At 43.8% G+C, this 25,145-nt stretch overlaps 1 protein-coding gene across 1 annotated transcript in view; it reads left to right on the forward strand.

The window, feature by feature from the left end:
* LOC117507690 (calcium-dependent secretion activator 1-like) overlaps positions 1–25,145 on the forward strand; it is a 547,099-nt gene that overhangs the window by 136,424 nt on the left and 385,530 nt on the right. The window contains 1 exon segment of the mRNA XM_034167504.1: positions 3,350–3,461. Coding sequence (XP_034023395.1) covers positions 3,350–3,461 — 112 coding nt within the window.

Below are 25,145 nucleotides of genomic sequence, written 5' to 3' on the forward strand. Positions count from 1 at the left end.
TCCCTGAAAGCCATCTGAATTTTCTGAATGGTCTCCACCTGGAGGTCTCTCACAGTTTCTGGAAAAATTTGATGCAGCAAAGCTCCAAATCATTCAGACATTTATTCACAATAAAAATCCGATGAGAGGGGTGGACCACTGCTCACACAAAGCCTGCTCACAGGCGAATGACGCAACCGACAGGCGTGAAAAAACTCACGCATGCGCACGAATCTTCAAGCTTGGCTGATGCAATCACATGTGATTCAAATCCATATGGTTTTTGCAAAACATAAAAAGGTCGGATACTTTTCTAACAGCCCTCGTATATATAATTATTATATATACGTCTGTCTCAATGTGCCGAAAAAGTGCTGATGTCCACGTCTTTTCACAATTCCTGTGCTAGTCAGACAACGTCCCCGATAAAACACAGCGTCCAGTTTGGAAATGAACGGCAGATTCCACTGTTACAGGAGTTTTTGTCATGGAAACAGGAGCGGAGGCTTCGCGCGTCGCAGTGGTGCCGCATGGCGCAAAGCAACTCCATGATGAAGCCTCACGGGACATGTTCTGGCATGTCCAGGCACATCTACAATTTCTCGGATAATCACTCGGTGGAAAAACCACCGACAGCTGTCTGAACGCCATCTCAAAGCCGTCCTGTGAGACCAAAACGGAGGTGGTTTTGTCTCGCTCCAGTAGCGAATCCATCGTGACGTGTCAAGCCTCCTCTCGGCTTTCCATGACAAAATCTCTTGTTAAAAGTGAAATCTGCCGGAAAATGGTTTATGTCCAGCTCTTGTGATAACCAGAGAAATGGCACACGATGGTCACGGATCCAGACAGCCATCCGTTTAGAAATGAAATGGTCGTTCAGCCTGTCGATGGCGGCTTCGGAGCGCGGCGCGCCCCACAGCCGCTGGGGGCTGTCCTTAAAGTGACAGTAACACTCCTTATTCTCTACCAAGCCCGTAACATTTTCACCGAAAGCCAGATACATTTTTCTAATGGTTTCCAGCTGCCAGTCTCTAACAGTTTCTGAAAAAATTCTGATGGAAAAAAAGCCCAAATCATTCCGCCATTTCCTGGCAATGAAAATCCAATGAGGGGCTGGACCACTCCTCACTCAAAGCCTGCTCACAGGCGAATGACGCAACCAACAGGCGTGGAAAAACTCACGCATGCGCACAAGGGTTCAAGCTTATCTGACGCAATCACACGTGATTCAAATCCATATGGTTTTTGAAAAAAATAATAAGGTCGGATACTTTTCTAATAGACCTCGTACGCTTAGTAAATTTTGAGCAATGTTTAGGGTCGTTGTCTTGTTGAAAGATCCAGCCCTGGCGCAACTTCAACTTTGTCACTGATTCACCAATATTGTTCTCAAGAATCTGCTGATATTGACTAGAATCCATGTGACCCTCAACTTGAACAAGATTCCCAGTACCTGCACTGGCCACACAGCCACACAGCATGATGGAACCACCTCCAAATTTTACTGTGGGTAGCAAGTGTTTTTCTTGGAATGTTGTGTTCTTTTTCAGCCATGCATGCCGCCCCTTGTTATGTCCAAATAACTCAATTTTAGTTTTTTTGTGGCTGTTTACATGCAATAAGATGCCACACAAAGTATATTTGTGCCACTCAGAAAAAGAATTCCTGTTCAATGCACATCAGGAGCTCCAAGAATTTGTACAGATATTCCACCTCAGTATCCACGTGTGTTTTTCCCTGATTCTTTGTTTTTGTAGCATTTTAATTGGTTGTCCTGGTTGTGTTATTGGCCAAAAAAAAAAAAAACCTCTGCATTCCAGGAGTCAGTGACGGAGCAGAGCGCTGCAGTGGCGAGTCCTGGAGAAGCTGGAAAGAGAAGCGCGCCGTCCGATCCACCGGGCAGATCTGTGCGCACACATCAGTGAATCCACCTGCTCTCCTTCATCCAGACTAGAAAATAAAGTCCACTTCATCATCAGACTGATCACGCTCTGGTCCAGTCTCTGATGATGCGCTCTGCGCTTTGATTGTCTTCATACAGTTAAAAAAAAAATACAAATTGATGCGCTGTTCCAAGATGCCTGATTATTTTGATGCAATAAATAAATAAAATAACTACACCACACACTAAAACACTCCACCACACACACCAGAAACACACTCCAAGCATGGCAAATATCACACAACTTTAAAAACTGATTGCTGTCTGCTTTTTGCTTGCACAAAACTACAATTTCCCTTTACTCGGCAACCAAAATACATGAACTGGGGAACATTCTTTATTAGGTAATATATTTTATGTATTTTTTTACTTGTTGGCTTGTTTGAGAAGGAAAAAAAGTCCTGTTCGCAAAAATGCACGCACACACACATCCACATGGGGTCTGTGGGTTGTCATCAAACCCATGTGGGGTTGGTGATTGTGACTGGTTAGCTCCTGGGTTTTCCACCAATGGTAACACCCCTCTCTCCTGCTGCCGTTGAGTGAGTCGTGTTTCTTTCCAGCCCTCTCTCTCCTGCAGCAGAATGAGGAAATGAGTCGTTTTTGCTGTGGGTGACTGCAAAACGCGCAGCAAATATGAGCATATTGTCCAGGAAAAAAAATGCGTAAATTATGAATCATAATTCAAGTTATACTTGGCCTATTAAAATTTTAAAAAGTGGTGTGCAGGTTGAATTTCACACATTGGACACACATTCAAACAGACAGAGTGGAACAGATTGTGTGCTGCGTCTGCTTAGTTAGATCCTAATGACGGTTCCTCACTTGGCTCCAGAGGGTTAACTACTAGCAGGTGATACTAATGAGCTAACGCAGGCTAACATGGGCTAATGGTAACATGGTGCACTCGTCACTCCAGTGTATTGAACAACAACAGATAACTTAAGCTGAAACACTCAGAACATGCCAAGATAAATATTGTAACCTCCCAACGCTGCAGGATAAGAAAATAAAGACTTCAACAAATCCGACCTTATTACATCTTAGATCATTTATAAGAGAATGGACCGGTTGTCTGCCTGGGTGGTTGCTATCCAGCACCCGTAATGTTTCTGCAGTGTGGGGCTGCTGTGAACTTCTGCACCATCGCTCTAACACCTGACCTGATGGTGTGAGTGTCGGCTGTGTTCGTGTTGCTGAAGTGCAGCTGGTTACTTGTCACTGATGGTTTTTGTGATGTTGTGTTCACTGTAATTCACCAAAACACAGGACACGACATGTAAAGCAGAGTGTATGAACAGAACACACACATACACACACACACACACACACAAAGAAACACACACAATCAATCAATCAATCAATCACATTGATGAAAACATGTCACCCTTAGCTCTGAGACACTGCTTTTGTGTGTTTAATGTGTAGGTGGGGGACACAGGGAGACTTCACCACCACCCAGCCCCTCCCAGCCGTCAAGGTCAAACTGTTCACCGAGAGCACAGGAGTGCTGGCTCTGGAAGACAAGGAACTGGGACGAGTGAGTAACCAGAGAACACATGACAGGGGGTCACACAGAACATACAACAGGAGGTTACTCAAGAGGTCACACGGGACATATAACAGGAGGTCACCTAAGAGGTCACACGGGACATATAACAGGAGGTCACCCAAGAGGTCACATGGGACATATAACAGGAGGTCACCCAAGAGGTCACACGGGACATATAACAGGAGGTCACCAAACAGGTCACACAGGACATACAACAGGAGGTCACCAAACAGGTCACACAGGACATACAACAGGAGGTCACCCAAGAGGTCACACAGGACATATAATAGGAGGTCACCCAAGAGGTCACATGGGACATATAACAGGAGGTCACCCAAGAGGTCACACGGGACATATAACAGGAGGTCACCAAACAGGTCACACAGGACATACAACAGGAGGTCACACAGGACATATCACACAGGACATACAACAGGAGGTCACACAGGACATATCACACAGGACATACAACAGGAGGTCACCCAAAAGGTCACACAGGACATATAACAGGAGGTCACCCAAGAGGTCACACAGGACATACAACAGGAGGTCACCCAAGAGGTCACACAGGACATACAACAGGAAGTCACCAAACAGGTCACACAGGACATACAACAGGAAGTCACTCAAGAGGTCACACAGGAGATATAACAGGAGGTCACTCAAGCGGTTACACAGGACATATAACAGGAGGTCACCCAAGAGGTCACACAGGACATACAACAGGAGGTCAACCAAGAGGTCACACAGGACATATGACAGGAGGTCACTTAAGAGGTCACACAGGACATACAACAGGAGGCCACCCAAGAGGTCACACAGGACATACAACAGGAGGTCACCCAAGAGGTCACACAGGACATATAACAGGAGGTCACTCAAGTTGTTACACAGGACATACAACAGGAGGTCACCCAAGAGGTCACACGGGACACATAACAGGAAGTCACTCAAGAGGTCACACGGGACATACAACAGGAAGTCACTCAAGAGGTCGCACTAGGACACATGACAGGAGGTCACTCAAGATGTCACACAGGATATATAACAGGAGGTGGTTACATACATCTCATAATGCAAATTCTTGGACACATCATCAGTGATAGTACCTGGGGTCATCGGGGGTTTCGGGTCTTTCAACTTCAGACCCCCTCACCCAGGCGACCCGACCGGGAGTGATCAATTCCCGGCCTGTGTCCAAGAAGCCATCGCCCACTGCTTGTCCCTCCTGATCCACAGCCACCGTGAGGCTCTCTCTGCAGCCTCGGATGCTGCAGTGATGGCCTTTCTCTTGCGTGCTCCGGTGATGCCCAGCAGGCTGTAGGCCTTGCAGAGTGACTTTCCTGCAAAGCCCCTTCTTCCAACTTCGACGGGAAGGCACCTTGCATGCCACCCCCGTCTGCGGCACTCCTCCACCAGCTCAGCGTACTTCTCCCTCTTCCTCTCACTGGCTTCCTCCATTCTCTCCTCCCAGGGCACTGTAAGCTCCAGCATAATGACCTGCTTGGATGACTCTGAGAACAGGACGATGTCTGGTCTAGGCTGGTTTCCATGATGTTTTCAGGAAAACGAAGCTGTTTCCCCAGGTCCACCCTTAACTGCCAGTCCTTCGCTGCTCCCAGGAGGCCTGTCTGGGCCTTCAGTCGGGCGGGTGGTTGTTCTCCAGCTCGCACAAATGAGATTTCCCGCCTTAATGGTTTCAAGCTCTTGCTCTGGTCTATGGCAGTACTGATGGACTCAGCAACTGCTTTCATCACCTGGTCATGGCGCCAGCAATAGCTACCATCCCCCAGCGCTTTAGGGCAGCTGCTGAGGATGTGCTCCAGAGTTCCTCTTCCCTGACACAAGGTCCAAGTGAAAAGGTTCGACGGGCTGGGTAGGACATCATAGACTGACTGGATTAAGAATTTAATGCGGTAGGGTTCTGCCTTCCACAACTCCAGCCACAAGATCTTCCTCTCTATGGCTCCCTCCCATCTGGTCCATGCGCCCTGTTGTCTCAATCCCACCATCTGGCTTGCACGCTGCTCCTCAACCCCAGCTCTCACTTCGCGTTGAACCAGGTCCTGCCTTTCCTTGCCCTCAAGTTTGTTGTAGTGGATTGTTGGAATGGTTCCCAGGCCTGCCCGGCCAATTGCCGCAGATCCCACAAGCTCTTTGTGACGCAGCCGTGCTTCTGCCTGGTCCACAGCCTCCTGTGCCTTCCACTTTCTGCCAGTCCTCACCTCAATGCCAGCTTGGGATACTTTCAGATCCTTGGAATCCCTGTATTGGAGCACCTCCCTTGCTCTGGTAACCCTAAACTCCTCAGTAAGGCTGTTGATAGGGAGCGTCAGCTTGGTCTTATTACCGTAGAGGGCGATGCTGCTCAGGCTTCGAGGTAAGCCCAACCAACGTCGCAGGTGGCTGCTGATCCTCCTCTAAACCCTTCCACAGTAGAGATGGGAAACTCGTATACGAGCAGTGGCCACAGTATTCTAGGCAGGATGCCATGCTGGTATAACCACACCTTGAATTTGCCCGGAAGACCTGACTTGTCAACTGTTGTCAGCCAACTCTCCAATTGTTCATTGGTTGCCCTGATGGAGGTGGCATCCTTTAGGGAGCAGTCGAAGGTTTATCCAAGGCTCTTCATGGGTTTCTCTGTGACTGATGGTATACGGGTACCTCCTAGAGAGAAGTGGAACCGGTCAATCACCTTCCCTCTCTTCAGGAACAGTGACCTTGATTTTTCTGGCTTAAAGCGCATCCGAGCCCAGGTGGTTAGTCTCTCCAAACCTTGGAGGATCCATCTGCATCCAGGGACTGACGCTGTTGTTACTGTCAGGTCATCCATGAATGCCCTGATGGGAGGCTGATGGATTCCGGACTTGGTTTGTGGGCCTCCGCATTCCGGCTCAGCAGACTTGGCTAGCATGTTCATGGCCAGGGCAAAGAGTTTCACCGAAATAATACATCCCGTGATGATCCCTTTCTCCATCCGATGATACTCTGATGTAACTGTGCCGGAAGTGAACCTCAGGTTAAAGCTGTTATAATAATCCATAATGAGGACTTTGATGTTGCTCGGGACATGGTGTCTCTCCAATGCCACCTTCACTAGCTTGTGAGGTATGGAGCCATACGCATTGGCTAGGTCCAGCCATAGTACCGCCAGGTCTCCTTTCCTTTCTCGGGCCTCTCTGATCAGTTGTGTTACCACTCCACTGTGTTCAAGGCATCCTGGAACCCCTGGGATCCCCCCCTTTTGCACTGAGGTGTTGATGTACTGATTCTTCAGGAGGTAAACTGACAGCCGATGGGAGAGGATACTGAAAAATATCTTCCCCTCGATGTTAAGCAGTGAGATGGTTCTATACTGCTCAATGGTGGTTGACCTCTCCTCCTTTGGAACCCAAACCCCTTCTGCGGATCTCCACTGTTGGGCCACCTTACCCCTCCTCCAGATCACCCTCAGGATCCTCCACAGGTGCTGCAGGAGCTTGAGGCACCTTTTATACACCAGATAAGGTACCCCATTGGGTCCAGGTGCTGAGCTGGATCTGGCAGCCTTGACAACAGTTTGGATTTCTTTCCAACTGGGTGTTTTGGTGTTAAGGGCAGTAGTCAGAGCAGGCGGATTAATCAGGCCTCTGCATTCACCCAGGTCCTCCTCCCGGGCTGCATCGCTGTAGGTATTATGGAGATATGAGTCTACCTCCTCCTTTGAGCATGTGAGGTGGCTGCTACGTTTTTGACCTAGCAACCGTTTGGCACACCCAAAAGGGTTTGCCAGAAAGGCAGCGCATCTCTTGGCTCTCTCTCTGGCCCGCCTCATGTGCCATTCTGCTCGCCGGAGGGTTAGCAGCTTCTTCCTAAGGATACCTCGAAGTTCTACCAATCCTGACTTCTCGTCCTCGCTTGCTCCCTTAAACTGCCTCTTCAAGAGTCGTAGTTCCTGGCGTAGCTGTGAGATCTTTTCTGCCCTGCGGTTCTTGGAGTACTGGTTTGTAGTGACCCTCTTTTCTGCTAACCCAAACCTTTCCGTGGTGATACTGATGATTATGGTTGCCATTGTTTGGAGTTTCCTGTCTGCCCCTCCCCTCATGGTAGCTTCCAGGATACCATCAACGTCATCATCAAATTTCCGCCACTCACTCCCTTTGCTGGCTGGAGGCCACTTAACCCGCCGATGATGTTGTGGAATGCGTGAAGCTTGGACTTCATGAGCTTGGAGGTTCTGGGCTCTGTGGGGTGACTCCTGGCCCAGCTCCTCCTGCGTCTCACCAAGGTCCTCTGGAGCACAGGGGTTCTGGGCGCTATGGGGTAATCCCCAGCCTGGTTCCTCCTGCGTCTCTCTGAGGCTGTTCCTTGAGCACTGCTGTAGCTGTACATTCTCCAAACATCCCATCTTGGTCTGGTGGATCTTCAGACCCCGTGGATTTTTGCACCTCTTGCCGCATACACATATGGCATTCGTTGTCACTTGTCCGTTTGCATAGGTCATTGCCTGGTTGTCCGTTTGTTTGGAGTGCTCATTCTCCCCCCCTCTCGTGCTCCCCTGGGGGTATGCTTCTTTGGGACTTTTCGTAGCTGGATTTGGGTTCTTCCTCTCAGAAGATGCAGGTCGGGTTGCTGGCCCTTCCTGCCCCGGTTGCCGTCTTTCCGTGCTGTCTGCTGTCTCTCCAAGCTGTCACCACTCTGTACATGGTCGTCAACCAGCCTATTCCTGGCTGTCACTGGCCTCGCCAGAATGACATGGTGGTTACATACATCACATAATGCAAATTCTTGGACACATCATCAGTGATAGTACCTGGGGTCATGGGGGGGTTTCGGGTCACTCAAGTGGTCACACAGGACATACAACAGGAGGTCACTCAAATGGTCACACAGGACATACAACAGGAGATCACCCAAGAGGTCACACAGGATATATAACTTTTATAGGATATACAGGATATACAGAACTTTTTCCTGGTTCTCTCCCTCAGCCCCAACCAGTCCCAGCAGAAGACTGCCCCTCCCTGAGCCTGGTTCTGCTGGAGGTTTCTTCCTGTTAAAAGGGAGTTTTTCCTTCCCACTGTAGCCAAGTGCTTGCTCACAGGGGGTCGTTTTGACCGTTGGGGTTTTACATAATTATTGTATGGCCTTGCCTTACAATATAAAGCGCCTTGGGGCAACTGTTTGTTGTGATTTGGCGCTATATAAAAAAATTGATTGATTGATTGATTGATATAACAGGAGGTCACTCAAGTGGTTACACAGGACATACAACAGGAAGTCACTCAAGTGGTCACACAGGATATATAACAGGAGGTCACTCAAGTGGTCACACAGGACACACAACAAGAGGTCACCCAAGAGGTCACACAAGATATATAACAGGAGGTCACTCAAGTGGTCACACAGGACATATAACAGGAGGTCACTCAAGAGGTCACACAGGACATATAACAGGTGATCATCCAAGAGGGCACACAGGACATACATCAAGAAGTCACTCAAGAGGTCATACAGGACATATGACAGGAGGTCACTCAAGATGTCACACAGGACATACAACAGGAGGTCACCCAAGAGGTCACACAGAACATATAACAGGAGGTCTCCCAAGAGGTCACACAGGACATATGACAGGAAGTCACTCAAGAGGTCACACAGGACATATAACAGGAGGTCACTCAAGAGGTCACACAGGACATATGACAGGAGGTCACTCAAGATGTCACACAGGACATTTAACAGGAGGTCACCCAAGAGGTCACACAGGACATATAACAGGAAGTGACTCAAGAGGTCACACAGGACATATAACAGGAAGTCACTCAAGATGTCACACAGGACATATGACAGGAAGTCACTCAAGATGTCACACAGGACATATAACAGGAAGTCACTCAAGATGTCACACAGGACATATGACAGGAAGTCACTCAAGAGGTCACACAGGACATATGACAGGAGGTCACTCAAGATGTCACACAGGACATACAACAGGAGGTCACCCAAGACACAGGACAGGAAGGGCATCTGGCATAAAACGTGTGCCAGAATTCCTATTTGGATCTGTACTGGAGCCACTGCAGTGTCCCTGAGAAAGTCGGAACAGTTGAAAGAACAATATCGCCATTGTTTGGTTAATCTTTCTGGCCTCGTAAGGATGATACCTGCCTGCCAGATGGAAACGAGGATAGTATGCTTTGTCACTAGGACCAGCATCTCTCATTGTGTTGAGAAGCTCCAGGACTACAAGTTCCTGGACCTTTACCTACCCTCAGCTTTTTCACCATCTTTGTAAACTCACTGATGTTTGCTGGTTTGCAGCTTACTAGCAGGTCAGCGTTGACTCTACAAACAACACAGCATCATCTGCAACATCAGTAAACTTTTCCTCACCAGCAAAGGCACCTGTAATAAGTTCCTGGACTCAAGTGTCCTGTTCAACAACCAGACCATGCAAGCATTGAACAGACAAGGAACCAGAACATATCCCTGGCTAATAATAAAATCCACTGGGTGCAGGAGCTCAGAGGCAATCAAACTGGATCAAAATCAGTGAATATGGAGAAAACCCTGTGGACAGGAACGGATGAGATGCACTGCTTGTCAGCTGCCTTTGAAACTGATGAGATGTGCCACTTCTTGATCACCTGGAAGACCGTTACTGCAGGCTTTGATGAGGGGTGGTGCTTTTCTACCACTTTAGCGACAAAAGCAGGTGAGGCATGCTGTTTGGTGGCCACCTTGGAAACGGGAGCAGAAGCTACAGCATCCTCTTGAGTGGGCTTGGAGGCTGCATCATCCTCTTTAGTGGGCTTGGCAGTTGCAGCGTCCTCTTGGTTGGACGGGGCACACCAGGAGCAACTCAGGGATTACGGACCTTGCCCAAGGGGCCTTAGTGATTTTCTGGTAAGGCTGGGATTTGAACCAAGGATTCTCTGGTCTGAAGCCCAACACTTAACCACTAGACCATCACCTCCCCTGCAGATGTTGTATGCTGGTTCTTCTGGTGATCTTTTTAAGGCTGTGCAGGTAAATAACCAGATAAGAGATAAGAGAGACTTTATTGTCATTGTAATAAACAACGAAACTTTGTTGGTGACAACCAGTCAGAAGCAGCATTGATTAAATAGAGAAATAAAAAAAAAAAAAAAGTAAGAGCAGTAAGGTGCATAAGACAACAATAGACATGTTATTTATGATGTAAAGTGAGATGCAAAAATTCCACTGCCCATAACGGTTTAAAATCCAGTTGGTACAACAGTCTGTGGCTCAGTCTGTAGCTGAAGCTGGTGAGTATGGGGGGGGAGGTTGTTGATGGAGGGTCCAGCTCTGGGGAAAAAGCTGGTCCTCAATGTACTCGTCCGAGATTTTATACTACGGAATCGCTTCCCTGATGGGAGCGGGGCAAACAGATGGTGTCCAGGGTTTGGTCAGTGGAGAACCTGGTGGCATTCAGCAAACACAGCATCCAGGACAGGAAGCTCAGCTCCACATTCCTCTGGGCTTACCTCACAACTCAAGCCAAGTCTTTTCTGTTCTCTGCTGTGCAGCTGGCATACCATACAGTCATGCCCTGACAGGGTGCTCTCCACAGTGCTGCTGTAGAAGTTCACCAGGAGCTGAGGTGATAGACCAGCCCCCTTCAGCTTTCTGAGGAAGAAGAGCCTTTGCTGTGCCTTCTTCATCAAGTGGAAGGTGTTGAGTGACCCAGAAAGGTCCTTGGTGATGTGGAGTCTCAGGAATTTGATGTTGTCCTCCACTGTCTCACCGTTTATGTGAAGTGGTCAGGGGGTGGTCTTCCTCATCCTCCTGAAAGCCACATTGACCTCCTTGGTTTTGGTGGTGTTCAGAAGCAGGTTATTCTCTGAACACCACTGGGTCAGATGTTGTACCTTCTCCCTGTAGAGAGCCTCCTCATTGTCACTGATATGTCCAACTATGGTGGTGTCATCAGCAAACTTCAGCATAGTGTTATAAGAGTGGATGGTGGTGCAGTCCTGGGTAAATAGGGTGAACAGGGCTGGGCTGAGTACACAGCCCTGTGGCACCCCAGTGTTCAGCATGATGGTGGTGGATGTATGTCTTCCTATCCTGACGTTCTGCGGCCTACAGGTAAGTAAGTCCATAATCCACGTGCAGAGTGAAATGGTAAGTCCAAGTTCCTGGCGTTTGTGAACCATCTTATAGGGGATTATTGCCTTGAAGGTGGAGCTGAAGTCTCTGAGGAGCATCCCGGCGTATGTATTTGGTTGTTCCAGGTGGGTCCGGGCTGAGTGGAGTGCAACAGAGACAGCATCCTCTGCAGATCTGTTCCTCTGGTAGGCAAAGTGGTATCTATCCAGATCTGCAGGGATGATGTCTCTGATGTGGGACAGGATGGTCCTCTCAAAGCACTTCATGACTACCTGGGTCAGGGCGACAGGGTGACAGGGCGGTCGTCATTAAGGCAGGTCATGGATGTCTTCTTTGGTACAGGGATGATAGTGGTGGATTTAAGACAAGTGGGGACAGCAGCTTGTTGCAATGAGAGGTTAAAGATTTTGTTGAACACTCCAGTTAGCTGGTCAGCACATGACTGCAGTGTGTGGCCTGACACCCTGTCAGGTCCTGCCACTTTAGAGGTCTTGATGCGCCTCAGAGCATTCACAATTTGCATGACATGATTGTTTGTGCACATGTGCCGGTGCCCGCATGTAAAATGCTACTGCCACGTTTTCCCCACATGATCCCTGAAAGCTAAAATATCTATATTAATATCTCAAAACTGTCTTCTGTTCAACAGCATGTCATGGTTTTCTTGGGCTTCATGTTGGATCAGATGGGAGCTTCTGCTCAGAGAACGCTGATAATATGTTTTTTTAGACTGATACCGTTCATTGCAACTACTATATGGAAGAGGATTACAATAATACAGTTAAAACAGAAGGTAAATTATCAATCATCCACTTTAACAGCAGAAGTATGTACACAAACTTTAACAGTATCAAAGAATATCTCCAGCAGTTTACAAACCCTTTAGTATAATAACAATTTCAGAAACATGGTTCAATGCGCAAAAAGGAATACAATTTGAGTTGGATGGTTATGATCTAAACTACATCAACAGAGTGAATAAAGGAGGTGGAGGTGTTGCTATACATGTGCAGAAAAATATTAAATTTAAGGTAATAGAAAGTATGACGATAACAATAAAAGATGTGTTAGAATGTATATCAATAGAAATTTATAATGGAAACAAGAAAAACATTATTATAAGTTGTTTATATAGGGTGCCAGGCTCAAATATGGCTACATTTACAAACTGGGTGGACAGAATGTTTTCATCAATAAATAACAAAACAATATTTATATGTTGAGATTATAACATTGATCTAATAAACCCCAACAGACACACATCAACTGACAAATTTATAAACACAATGTACAGCATGAGCTTATACCCAGTTATCACCAGGCCAAGCAGAATCACATTGAATAGTGCAACTCTAATAGATAACATCTTCACAAACAATATAGAAACTAAAAATATGGTTTATTGTTTATTATTATTTAAAAGTGGTTTATTGATATGTGACATAACTGACCATCTTCTTGTGTTCACTGTGTATGATTCCAATTGTAATTTTCAAGTAAAACCCCAATACTCTGCATTTAAATGAGTAAGAACCCAAAAAGCAATAGATCACCTCAATAATGACTTAACAAAACAGGACTGGCACACTGTGTACAGGGAGAATGATGTGGATTGTGCCTTCAATAAATTTCTAGACATTTTCAGTCCATTATATGAGATAAACTGTCCAATACTGTGGTGTGGGCCGCTGAAGAGGAGGTACTGCTGGCCCACCACCACCAGAGGGCGCCCTGCCTGGAGTGCGGGCTCCAGGCACCAGAGGGCACCGCCGCCTCACGGGAGCAGCCTTGGTGACAGCTGTCACCCATCACCTGAGACAGCTGACGGCAATCATCAGTGGGGTATATCAGCAGGACGGCATCTCCACCTCATTGCCGAGATATCGTTCTACCTGGAAGGTAATATTCTCAGCTGACTGCTTGACAGTAACCTTTTGTGACTTTTGTGAGTGATAACAGACCTTTTTTCCAACGAGAGGTGGAGGTAGCTTTCCTGCCGTGTGGATTACTGGGTGCAAACGCGCCCACCTTTAATTGTGTTTTTGTTCCTCGCCAGCAGTACCAGGTCCGACACGCGGAGGCAGTGGCCACCTGGGAGTTCGGGACTTGGCGGCTCCAGTATACCCGGGGTCCTGTGGCGGAGGAAGCCGTGTGGTACCGGTCTTACCTTGGAGAGGCGTCTCCTATCTTCGAGCCTGCCCACACGACACTTTTGTAAATTGACTGTTGTCCATTTCTGTGATTGGTTGTATTCGTTGTGCACATTCACAACAGTAAAGCGTTGTTATTTGACTTACTCCATTGTCCGTTCATTTGCGCCCCCTGTTGTGGGTCCGTGTTCCTACACTTTCCCAACAAATACGCCAAGTCAACAAAAACAATACTGCTGCCAAAAGTCCATGGTTAACAAAAGGTCTACAAAATGCTTGTAAAAAGAAGAATACATTATACAGACAATTTGTTAGACTAAGGACAAAAGAATCTGAACATAGATATAAATTATATAAAAACAAACTAATATAATTAGAGCCAGCAAGAAATTATATTTACCAATCTATTAAATGATAATAAAAATGACACCAAGAGAATCTGGGAAATTCTTAACACTATAATCAAAAATAAGGTAAGAGGTCATTCTTATCCAGATTATTTTATTGATAAGAACAAGGACATCTATAATATGAATAACGTAGTTAATGGTTTTAATAACTTCTTTGTTAATATTGGACCTGACTTGGCAGCAAAAATTCCCGAAGGAGGTAACAAGGAGCAGGAATCACTCATAAAAATCAGTCCAAACACAATGTTTCTCTCCAGTGTTAGTGAAGCTGAAATAATAGATATTGTTAATAAATGTAAAAATAAAAAATCAACTGACTGTTATGACATAGATATGAAGCTAGTAAAAACAATGATCAAAAGCATATCAAAACCCCTGACTCATATATGTAACTTGTCATTTCAAACTGGGACATTCCCGAACAAAATGAAAATGGCAAAAGTTATTCCACTATACAAAAATGGAAATAAACATATCTTCATAAACTACAGACCAGTCTCTCTACTCCCACAATTTTCCAAAATTTTAGAAAAGCTTTTTAACAACAGGTTAGAATCATTTATAGAAAAATATAACATAATTAATGAAAATCAATATGGGTTTAGGTCTGGAAGGTCAACTTCACTTGCAATAATTGAAGCAATAGAAGAGATCAAAAACACCTTAGATAGTAAAAACTATATAGTTGGAATATTCATTGATTTAAAGAAAGCGTTTGACACACTTAATCATTCAATTCTACTCAATAAACTGGAAAGATATGTTATCAGGGGAGTGGCTTCGAACTGGATTCAAAGCTATTTAACAGAGAGACACCAGTTTGTGCAGATGGGTGCATTCAAATCTGGATGTTTGGGCATCGCTTGTGGGGTCCCACAGGGATCCATACTGGGTCCACATTTTTAAAATCTTTATATAAATGACATTTTTAATGTGTCACAATTATTAAAATTATTATTATTTGCAGATTACACCAATATATTCTATTCCTGTGATAATTACAGCAAACTTATTAATGTGGTAAATAGTGAATTAATTAAGCTGAAAACCTGGTTGAATATTAATAAATTATCCCTAAATATAAATAAGACTAAGTTTCCAAGAATGTCTCTATTATGTACAAAACAAAATATTTTCTGGATCATAATGCATTATATTTATTGTATTGTTCTTTAGTCTCTCCTTATTTAACATACTGTATAGAAATCTGGGGCAACAATTACAAAAGTTTGCTACATCCCCTCTGTATACTCCAAAAGCGTGCAATAAGAATCATCTATAAGGTAGGATATCTCAATCACACAAATAGTCTATTTTTGCAATCCAAATTGTTGAAAATGGCAGTTTTGGTTAATTTCTACACTGCACAATTATTATACAAAGCCCGTAAAAACTCATTACTTAGTAATATTCTGAGTCTCTTCACTCAGAGAGAAGGGAGCTATAACTTTAGGGGATGTGGTAACTTTAAAGTCAAGGCAGTGAGAACTACCAGGAAAAGTTTCTGTGTGTCCGTGTGTGGCATTAAGCTGTGAATAGTTTGGTACCTCAGCTCAAGCAATGTCCAAATATCCATCAATTCAAAAAAAGATACAAAGAAATGGTTCTGTTGAAATACATGAATGAGGAGAGAGGTGCGTGATCATTATGGCTTTTTAATTTATTTCTACTTAATTTACCTTTGCTTTTTTGCCTTGTCAGCAATAGAAGGGGTCTCGCTAGGACACACAAACTTTCATAAAATACCTAGAATTATACTGTACATCAATTTAATTATATATATCATAGCCATAATTGTAAATTATATTCTTAAAAAAGAAAATAATAATAATAATAAAATCTTACTATATGTTTGTTAATATATGTTAACATATTTGCATGATACCTGTTATTGCTGGTGTTGTAACCATGGTCAAAAGTATTATTTTTATACATCAAGATCCTGTAGTCGAAATGCTAGTCAAATAGAAGTATGGTGCCGATGGTAATAACTTAGAGAGAGGTGGGAAACATATGTATGTATGTATATATATATATGTATGTATGTGTATACATGTGTTTATGTGTATGTATATATGTATGTATATGAGGTCTATTAGAAAAGTATCCGACCTTATTATTTTTTTCAAAAACTATATGGATTTGAATCACGTGTGATTACATCAGACATGCTTGAACCCTCGTGGGCATGCGAGAGTTTTTTCACGCCTGTCGGTTACGTCATTCGCCTGTGGGCAGTCTTTGAGTGAGGAGTCGTCCACCCTCTCATTGATTTTTTTCATTGTTTAGGAATGGCTCAGAGACTGCTGCTTTGTTTGATCAAAATTTTTTCAAAACTGTAAGGCACAACTGAGTGGACACCATTCGATAAATTCAGCTGGTTTTCGGTAAAAATTTTAACGGCTGATGAGAGATTTTGGTCTGGTAGTGTCGCTTTAAGGACGGCCCACGGCGCCTGACGGTGATCTGCGCTTCGAGGCGGCAGCAGTCTCGCCGTTTCAAGTTGAAAACTTCCACATTTCAGGCTCTGTTGATCCAGTAAGTCGTCAGAGAACAGAGAACTTTCAGAAGAAGTCGGCATGAGGAGTTTATTCGGACATTCCATTGTTAACGGACATTTTGTAATGAAAGAACGTGCAGAGTCGCATGTCGGGCCGGACCCTACCGCGGGGGGTCGCGACAGGAAAAACACCTCCGTTGGAAACCTTAACGGACAAGTTGGAACATGCCCAAGCTGTTAAACAATTTCTCAGTTACTCACTTGTTGAAAGCCATCAAAAGGCTCTTTTGATGGCTTTCAAAAGGCTCTTGCTTGCCTCTACTGGTGGTTGGCTCTCACTGCGGTATTGTATCACTTCCTGTTCCGGAGCACAGCGGTGTTTTTCTGTATCTGTTAGCTGTTTAATCTGCGCACTTAGATTGATCTAGTTATATAGATTACGATTTGTTTCCCAGTGTAATCTTTACGTGCCTTAACTAAAGCACTCCTTCTGCTGAATCACCTCTAAATTATTTACACATTATTCACTTTGTGTGTTTTAGGAATCCGCTAGCTTAGCGTAGCTACTAGCTCTTAGCCGATTTAGCATGGCGGCTTCTCCTGTCTCTCCCGCACTTTTCTGCTCTGGGTGTGAAATGTTTAGTTATTCCTCGGCCTCCTTTAGCAGTAACGGTACTTGTAATAAGTGTAGCTTATTCATAGCTTTGGAGGCCAGGCTGGGCGAATTGGAGACTCGGCTCCGCACCGTGGAAAATTCTACAGCTAGCCAGGCCCCTGTAGTCGGTGCGGACCAAGGTAGCTTAGCCGCCGTTAGTTACCCCCTGGCAGATCCCGAGCAGCCGGGAAAGCAGGCCGACTGGGTGACTGTGAGGAGGAAGCGTAGTCCTAAACAGAAGCCCCGTGTACACCGCCAACCCGTTCACATTTCTAACCGTTTTTCCCCACTCGACGACACACCCACCGAGGATCAAACTCTGGTTATTGGCGACTCTGTTTTGAGAAATGTGAAGTTAGCGACACCAGCAACCATAGTCAATTGTCTTCCGGGGGCCAGAGCAGGCGACATTGAAGGAAATTTGAAACTGCTGGCTAAGGCTAAGCGTAAATTTGGTAAGATTGTAATTCACGTCGGCAGTAATGACACCCGGTTACGCCAATCGGAGGTCACTAAAATTAACATTAAATCGGTGTGTAACTTTGCAAAAACAATGTCGGGCTCTGTAGTTTTCTCTGGGCCCCTCCCCAATCGGACCGGGAGTGACATGTTTAGCCGCATGTTCTCCTTGAATTGCTGGCTGTCTGAGTGGTGTCCAAAAAATGAGGTGGGCTTCATAGATAATTGGCAAAGCTTCTGGGAAAACCTGGTCTTGTTAGGAGAGACGGCATCCATCCCACTTTGGATGGAGCAGCTCTCATTTCTAGAAATCTGGCCAATTTTCTTAAATCCTCCAAACCGTGACTACCCAGGGTTGGGACCAGGAAGCAGAGTTGTAGTCTTACACACCTCTCTGCAGCTTCTCTCCCCCTGCCATCCCCTCATTACCCCATCCCCGTAGAGACGGTGCCTGCTCCCAGACCACCAATAACCAGCAAAAATCTATTTAAGCATAAAAATTCAAAAAGAAAAAATAATATAGCACCTTCAATTGCACCACAGACTAAAACAGTTAAATGTGGTCTATTAAACATTAGGTCTCTCTCTTCTAAGTCCCTGTTGGTAAATGATATAATAATTGATCAACATATTGATTTATTCTGCCTTACAGAAACCTGGTTACAGCAGGATGAATATGTTAGTTTAAATGAGTCAACACTCCCGAGTCACACTAACTGTCAGAATGCTCGTAGCACGGGCAGAGGCGGAGGATTAGCAGCAATCTTCCATTCCAGCTTATTAATTAATCAAAAACCCAGACAGAGCTTTAATTCATTTGAAAGCTTGACTCTTAGTCTTGTCCATCCAAATTGGAAGTCCAAAAAACCAGTTTTATTTGTTATTATCTATCGTCCACCTGGTCGTTACTGTGAGTTTCTCTGTGAATTTTCAGACCTTTTGTCTGACTTAGTGCTTAGCTCAGATAAGATAATTATAGTGGGCGATTTTAACATCCACACAGATGCTGAGAATGACAGCCTCAACACTGCATTTAATCTATTATTAGACTCTATTGGCTTTGCTCAAAAAGTAAATGAGTCCACCCACCACTTTAATCATATCTTAGATCTTGTTCTGACTTATGGTATGGAAATAGAAGACTTAACAGTATTCCCTGAAAACTCCCTTCTGTCTGATCATTTCTTAATAACATTTACATTTACTCTGATGGACTACCCAGCAGTGGGGAATAAGTTTCATTACACTAGAAGTCTTTCAGAAAGCGCTGTAACTAGGTTTAAGGATATGATTCTTTCTTTATGTTCTCTAATGCCATATACCAACACAGTGCAGAGTAGCTACCTAAACTCTGTAAGTGAGATAGAGTATCTCGTCAATAGTTTTAGATCCTCATTGAAGACAACTTTGGATGCTGTAGCTCCTCTGAAAAAGAGAGCTTTAAATCAGAAGTGCCTGACTCCGTGGTATAACTCACAAACTCACAGCTTAAAGCATTTAACCGGTAAGTTGGAGAGGAAATGGCGTCTCACTAATTTAGAAGATCTTCACTTAGCCTGGAAAAAGAGTCTGTTGCTCTATAAAAAAGCCCTCCGTAAAGCTAGGACATCTTACTACTCATCACTAATTGAAGAAAATAAGAACAACCCCAGGTTTCTTTTCAGCACTGTAGCCAGGCTGACAGAGTCAGAGCTCTATTGAGCCGAGTATTCCTTTAACTTTAACTAGTAATGACTTCATGACTTTCTTTGCTAATAAAATTTTAACTATTAGAGAAAAAATTACTCATAACCATCCCAAAGACGTATCGTTATCTTTGGCTGCTTTCAGTAATGCCGGTATTTGGTTAGACTCTTTCTCTCCAATTGTTCTGTCTGAGTTATTTTCATTAGTTACTTCATCCAAACCATCAACATGTTTATTAGACCCCATTCCTACCAGGCTGCTCAAGGAAGCCCTACCATTATTTAATGCTTCGATCTTAAATATGATCAATCTATCTTTGTTAGTTGGCTATGTACCACAGGCTTTTAAGGTGGCAGTAATTAAACCATTACTTAAAAAGCCATCACTTGACCCAGCTATCTTAGCTAATTATAGGCCAATCTCCAACCTTCCTTTTCTCTCAAAAATTCTTGAAAGGGTAGTTGTAAAACAGCTAACTGATCATCTGCAGAGGAATGGTCTATTTGAAGAGTTTCAGTCAGGTTTTAGAATTCATCATAGTACAGAAACAGCATTAGTGAAGGTTACAAATGATCTTCTTATGGCCTCGGACAGTGGACTCATCTCTGTGCTTGTTCTGTTGGACCTCAGTGCTGCTTTTGATACTGTTGACAATGGGATTTTATTACAGAGATTAGAGCATGCCATAGGTATTAAAGGCACTGCGCTGCGGTGGTTTGAATCATATTTGTCTAATAGATTACAATTTGTTCATGTAAATGGAGAATCGTCTTCACAGACTAAAGTTAATTATGGAGTTCCACAAGGTTCTGTGCTAGGACCAATTTTATTCACTTTATTCATGCTTCCCTTAGGTAGTATTATTAGACGGTATTGCTTAAATTTTCATTGTTACGCAGATGATACCCAGCTTTATCTATCCATGAAGCCAGAGGACACACACCAATTAGCTAAACTGCAGGATTGTCTTACAGACATAAAGACATGGATGACCTCTAATTTCCTGCTTTTAAACTCAGATAAAACTAAAGTTATTGTACTTGGCCCCACAAATCTTAGAAACATGGTGTCTAACCAGATCCTTACTCTGGATGGCATTACCCTGACCTCTAGTAATACTGTGAGAAATCTTGGAGTCATTTTTGATCAGGATATGTCATTCAAAGCGCATATTAAACAAATATGTAGGACTGCTTTTTTGCATTTACCCAATATCTCTAAAATCAGAAAGGTCTTGTCTCAGAGTGATGCTGAAAAACTAATTCATGCATTTATTTCCTCTAGGCTGGACTATTGTAATTCATTATTATCAGGTTGTCCTAAAAGTTCCCTAAAAAGCCTTCAGTTAATTTAAAATGCTGCAGCTAGAGTACTGACGGGGACTAGAAGGAGAGAGCATATCTCACCCATATTGGCCTTTCTTCATTGGCTTCCTGTTAATTCTAGAATAGAATTTAAAATTCTTCTTCTTACTTATAAGGTTTTGAATAATCAGGTCCCATCTTATCTTAGGGACCTCGTAGTACCATATCACCCCAATAGAGCGCTTCGCTCTCAGACTGCAGGCTTACTTGTAGTTCCTAGGGTTTTGTAAGAGTGGAATGGGAGGCAGAGCCTTCAGCTTTCAGGCTCCTCTCCTGTGGAACCAGCTCCCAATTCAGATCAGGGAGACAGACACCCTCTCTACTTTTAAGATTAGGCTTAAAACTTTCCTTTTTGCTAAAGCTTATAGTTAGGGCTGGATCAGGTGACCCTGAACCATCCCTTAGTTATGCTGCTATAGACGTAGACTGCTGGGGGGTTCCCATGATGCACTGTTTCTTTCTCTTTTTGCTCTGTATGCACCACTCTGCATTTAATCATTAGTGATCGATCTCTGCTCCCCTCCACAGCATGTCTTTTTCCTGGTTCTCTCCCTCAGCCCCAACCAGTCCCAGCAGAAGACTGCCCCTCCCTGAGCCTGGTTCTGCTGGAGGTTTCTTCCTGTTAAAAGGGAGTTTTTCCTTCCCACTGTAGCCAAGTGCTTGCTCACAGGGGGTCGTTTTGACCGTTGGGGTTTTACATAATTATTGTATGGCCTTGCCTTACAATATAAAGCACCTTGGGGCAACTGTTTGTTGTGATTTGGCGCTATGTAAAAAAAATTGATTGATTGATTGATTGATTGAAAAGCCACCTGAATTTTACAAATGGTTTTCAACACGGAGGTGTTTTTCCTGTCGCAGCGCACACAGATTCGCCGAGTCGTCACAGAAACGACTCAGCGAATTTGCGCGCACGTCTTTCATTAAAAAATGGCCTTAAACAGTGGAATGTCCGCATAAAGTCCTCATGCCGGCCTCTTCTGAATCTTCTCTGTTCTCTCACGACGTCCTGGGTGAATTAAGCCTTAAATTAGGATGTTTTCAGGTCGAAATAGGCCGACAATGGCGCCTGGAAGCGCTGTGCGACGTCCCGCTCTGTGGGAAGTCCTTACACCGACAGAAACACCCCATAATCTCTCATCAGCCGTTAAACTTTTCACCGAAAACCAGTTTAATTTCTGGAATAGTGTCCACTCGGATATTCCTCACAGGTCCAGAAAAAATTTTGATAAAGCAACGCGCGCCGTCTAGAGCAGCGTGTGAAACAAAGGAATTCAGCCGAGAGGGCGGGACCACATCTCACTCAAGGCCTGCCCACAGGGAAATGACGTCACCGACACGCGTGAAAAAAATCACGCATGCGCACGAGGGTTCAAGCATGATTGGTGTAATCGCACGTCATTCAAATCCATATAGTTAAAAAAAAATAAAAGTGTCGGTTTCTTATCTAATAGACTTCGTATATGTATGTGTGTGTGTGTGTATGTATATATATATATATATATATATGTGTGTGTGTGTGTGTGTGTGTTTACATTTATTTATTTATTTTCTTTTTCTTTCCTCCTTGTTTCCCCCACTTACATCACTTACATCATTATCACCAGATCAGGGTCGGCAAGTGGTGGTCTGTTGCTCGAAGGTCTCCCCCTTCTGCCAGCAGACTCCAAAACCTTTTCTTTTAATGCAGAGCCTAGGACATTCAGCAAAGGGTGGATCTGTGTCAGGGGCAACCCCTCTATGGCAGCAGGTTTACAAAATACTTTGCATCGTTTAATGCACCACACACAAGATGTATGGGGAAGGAGGAGAAGGGGGGAAAAAAAATTAATAAAAAAGTTAAGGTAATAAAATTAATAAAATAATAAGATAAATGAAACATATTTGTATACATATGTGTGTATAGGTGATGTATGTGTGTATTTTGTGTATGTATATCTACATATAATATATATATATATATATATATATATATATATATATATATATATATATATATATATATATATATATATATATATATATATATACACGAGGGCTGTCAATAAAGTATAGGTCCTTTTTATTTTTTTCCAAAAACTATATGGATTTCATTCATATGTTTTTACGTCAGACATGCTTGAACCCTCGTGCGCATGCGTGAGTTTTTCTACGCCTGTCGGTGACGTCATTCGCCTGTGAGCACTCCTTGTGGGAGGAGTCGTCCAGCCCCTCGTCAGAATTTCTTTGTCTGAGAAGTTGCTGAGAGACTGGCGCTTTGTTTGATCAAAATTTTTTCTAAACCTGTGAGACACATCGAAGTGGACACGGTTCGAAAAATTAAGCTGGTTTTCAGTGAAAATTTTAATGGCTGATGAGAGATTTTGAGGTGATACTGTCGCTTTAAGGACTTCCCACGATGCGAGACGTCGCTCAGCGCTCTCAGGCGCCGTCGTCAGCCTGTTTCAAGCTGAAAACCTCCACATTTCAGGCTCTATTGATCCAGGACGTCGTGAGAGAACAGAGAACTTTCAGAAGAAGTTGGTTTCAGCATTTTATCCGGATATTCCACTGTTAAAGAAGATTTTTTTAATGAAAGACATGCGGACGGGTCCGCGCGTCGGGACGCAGCCGGCGCGGTGCGGCGGCACAGGAAAAACACCTCCGTGTTGATAACCATTTGTAAAATTCAGACGGCTTTTGATGGCTTTCAGTGGAGTGAGTATATGAGAAATTGTTTAACAGCTAGACATGTTCCAACTTGTCCTTAAGGCTTCCAACGGAGGTGTTTTTCCTGTGGCGGAGCGTCGCGGCGGCTGCAAGCCGACGCTGCAATCCGTCCGCACGTCTTTCATTAAAAAAATCTCCTTTAACAGTGGAATATCCGGATAAAATGCTGAAACCGACTTCTTCTGAAACTTCTCTGTTCTCTCACGACGTCCTGGATCAATAGAGCCTGAAATGTGGAGGTTTTCAGCTTGAAACAGGCTGATGACGGCGCCTGAGAGCGCTGCACGACGTCTCGCACCGTGGGAAGTCCTTAAAGCGACAGTATCACCTCAAAATCTCTCATCAGCCGTTAAATTTTCACTGAAAACCAGCTTAATTTTTCGAACCGTGTCCACTTCGATGTGTCTCACAGGTTTAAAAAAAATTTTGATCAAACAAAGCGCCAGTCTCTCAGCAACTTCTCAGACAAAGGAATTCCGACAAGGGGCTGGACGACTCCTCCCACAAGTAGTGCTCACAGGCGAATGACGTCACCGACAGGCGTGGAAAAACTCACGCATGCGCACGAGGGTTCAAGCATGTCTGACGTAAAAACATGAATGAAATCCATATAGTTTTTGAAAAAAATAAAAAGGACCTATACTTTATTGACAGCCCTCGTGTATATATATATATATATATATATAGAGAGAGAGAGAGAGAGAGAGAGAGAGAGAGAGAGACAGAACTACCATCGACGCATACAATAATAATTCTTCTAAATAGTCATTCTCTGAATAAATGTGGGGAACTTATTGACATATGAAATTGACTCAAGGAATGACACCAGCAATATCAAAAAAAAAAAAAAAAGATTGACAATAATAATAATATTATTGTCATTATTACTAACTATTATGGTGGGAATTCTTATTGTTGTTATTATTATTATTATTATTATTATTATAGATATTCATCACTAATATATGACATCAATTACATAATAATAAAAAAGGAATATTGGTCACACTCGGTAGTGTTAATAATGTATGGGTGTTTGGGGGTGGGATTAAATAAGCTTGTCTTCTTCCCACCCCTTTTCGGGCTAAATGCGCGTGTATGTATGTATGTTTGTACATATGTATTTCCTGTTCCTTGCAATCCAATGTGGGTAAATGTGAAAGAAATGCTTATTTTGTAAAGCTCGAAATAAATAATCAATCAATATGTATGTGTGTGTGTGTGTGTATGTTTATGTGTTCGATATATATGTGTATATGTAAGTGTATAGGTATGTATGTATTTGTAGGTATATATGTGAGTGTGTATATGTGTGTGTATGTATATATATATATATATATATGTGTTAATGTACATATGCACGTACGTATATAGGTATATATGGCACGGCCCAAGCAGAGGGTCACCCCCTAGAGCCTGGTCTGCTTGAGGTTTTGTCGTGGTTCGTCTTTAGTCTTCTCGGGATGTCGTCTTTTAGATAACACAAACTAATTGCAAGTGATATGCTAGAAAAGGACACAACACTTTAGAATAATTCAGCCTTAAGCAAGATAAAATGCACAGAGTTTTTAAGTTTATTTAAGCCTTCGACACAGAGCTTAGACAAACTGAGTCCTCTAGA

Source organism: Thalassophryne amazonica, chromosome 3, assembly GCF_902500255.1.
Source record: "Thalassophryne amazonica chromosome 3, fThaAma1.1, whole genome shotgun sequence".
Lineage (NCBI taxonomy): Eukaryota > Metazoa > Chordata > Actinopteri > Batrachoidiformes > Batrachoididae > Thalassophryne > Thalassophryne amazonica.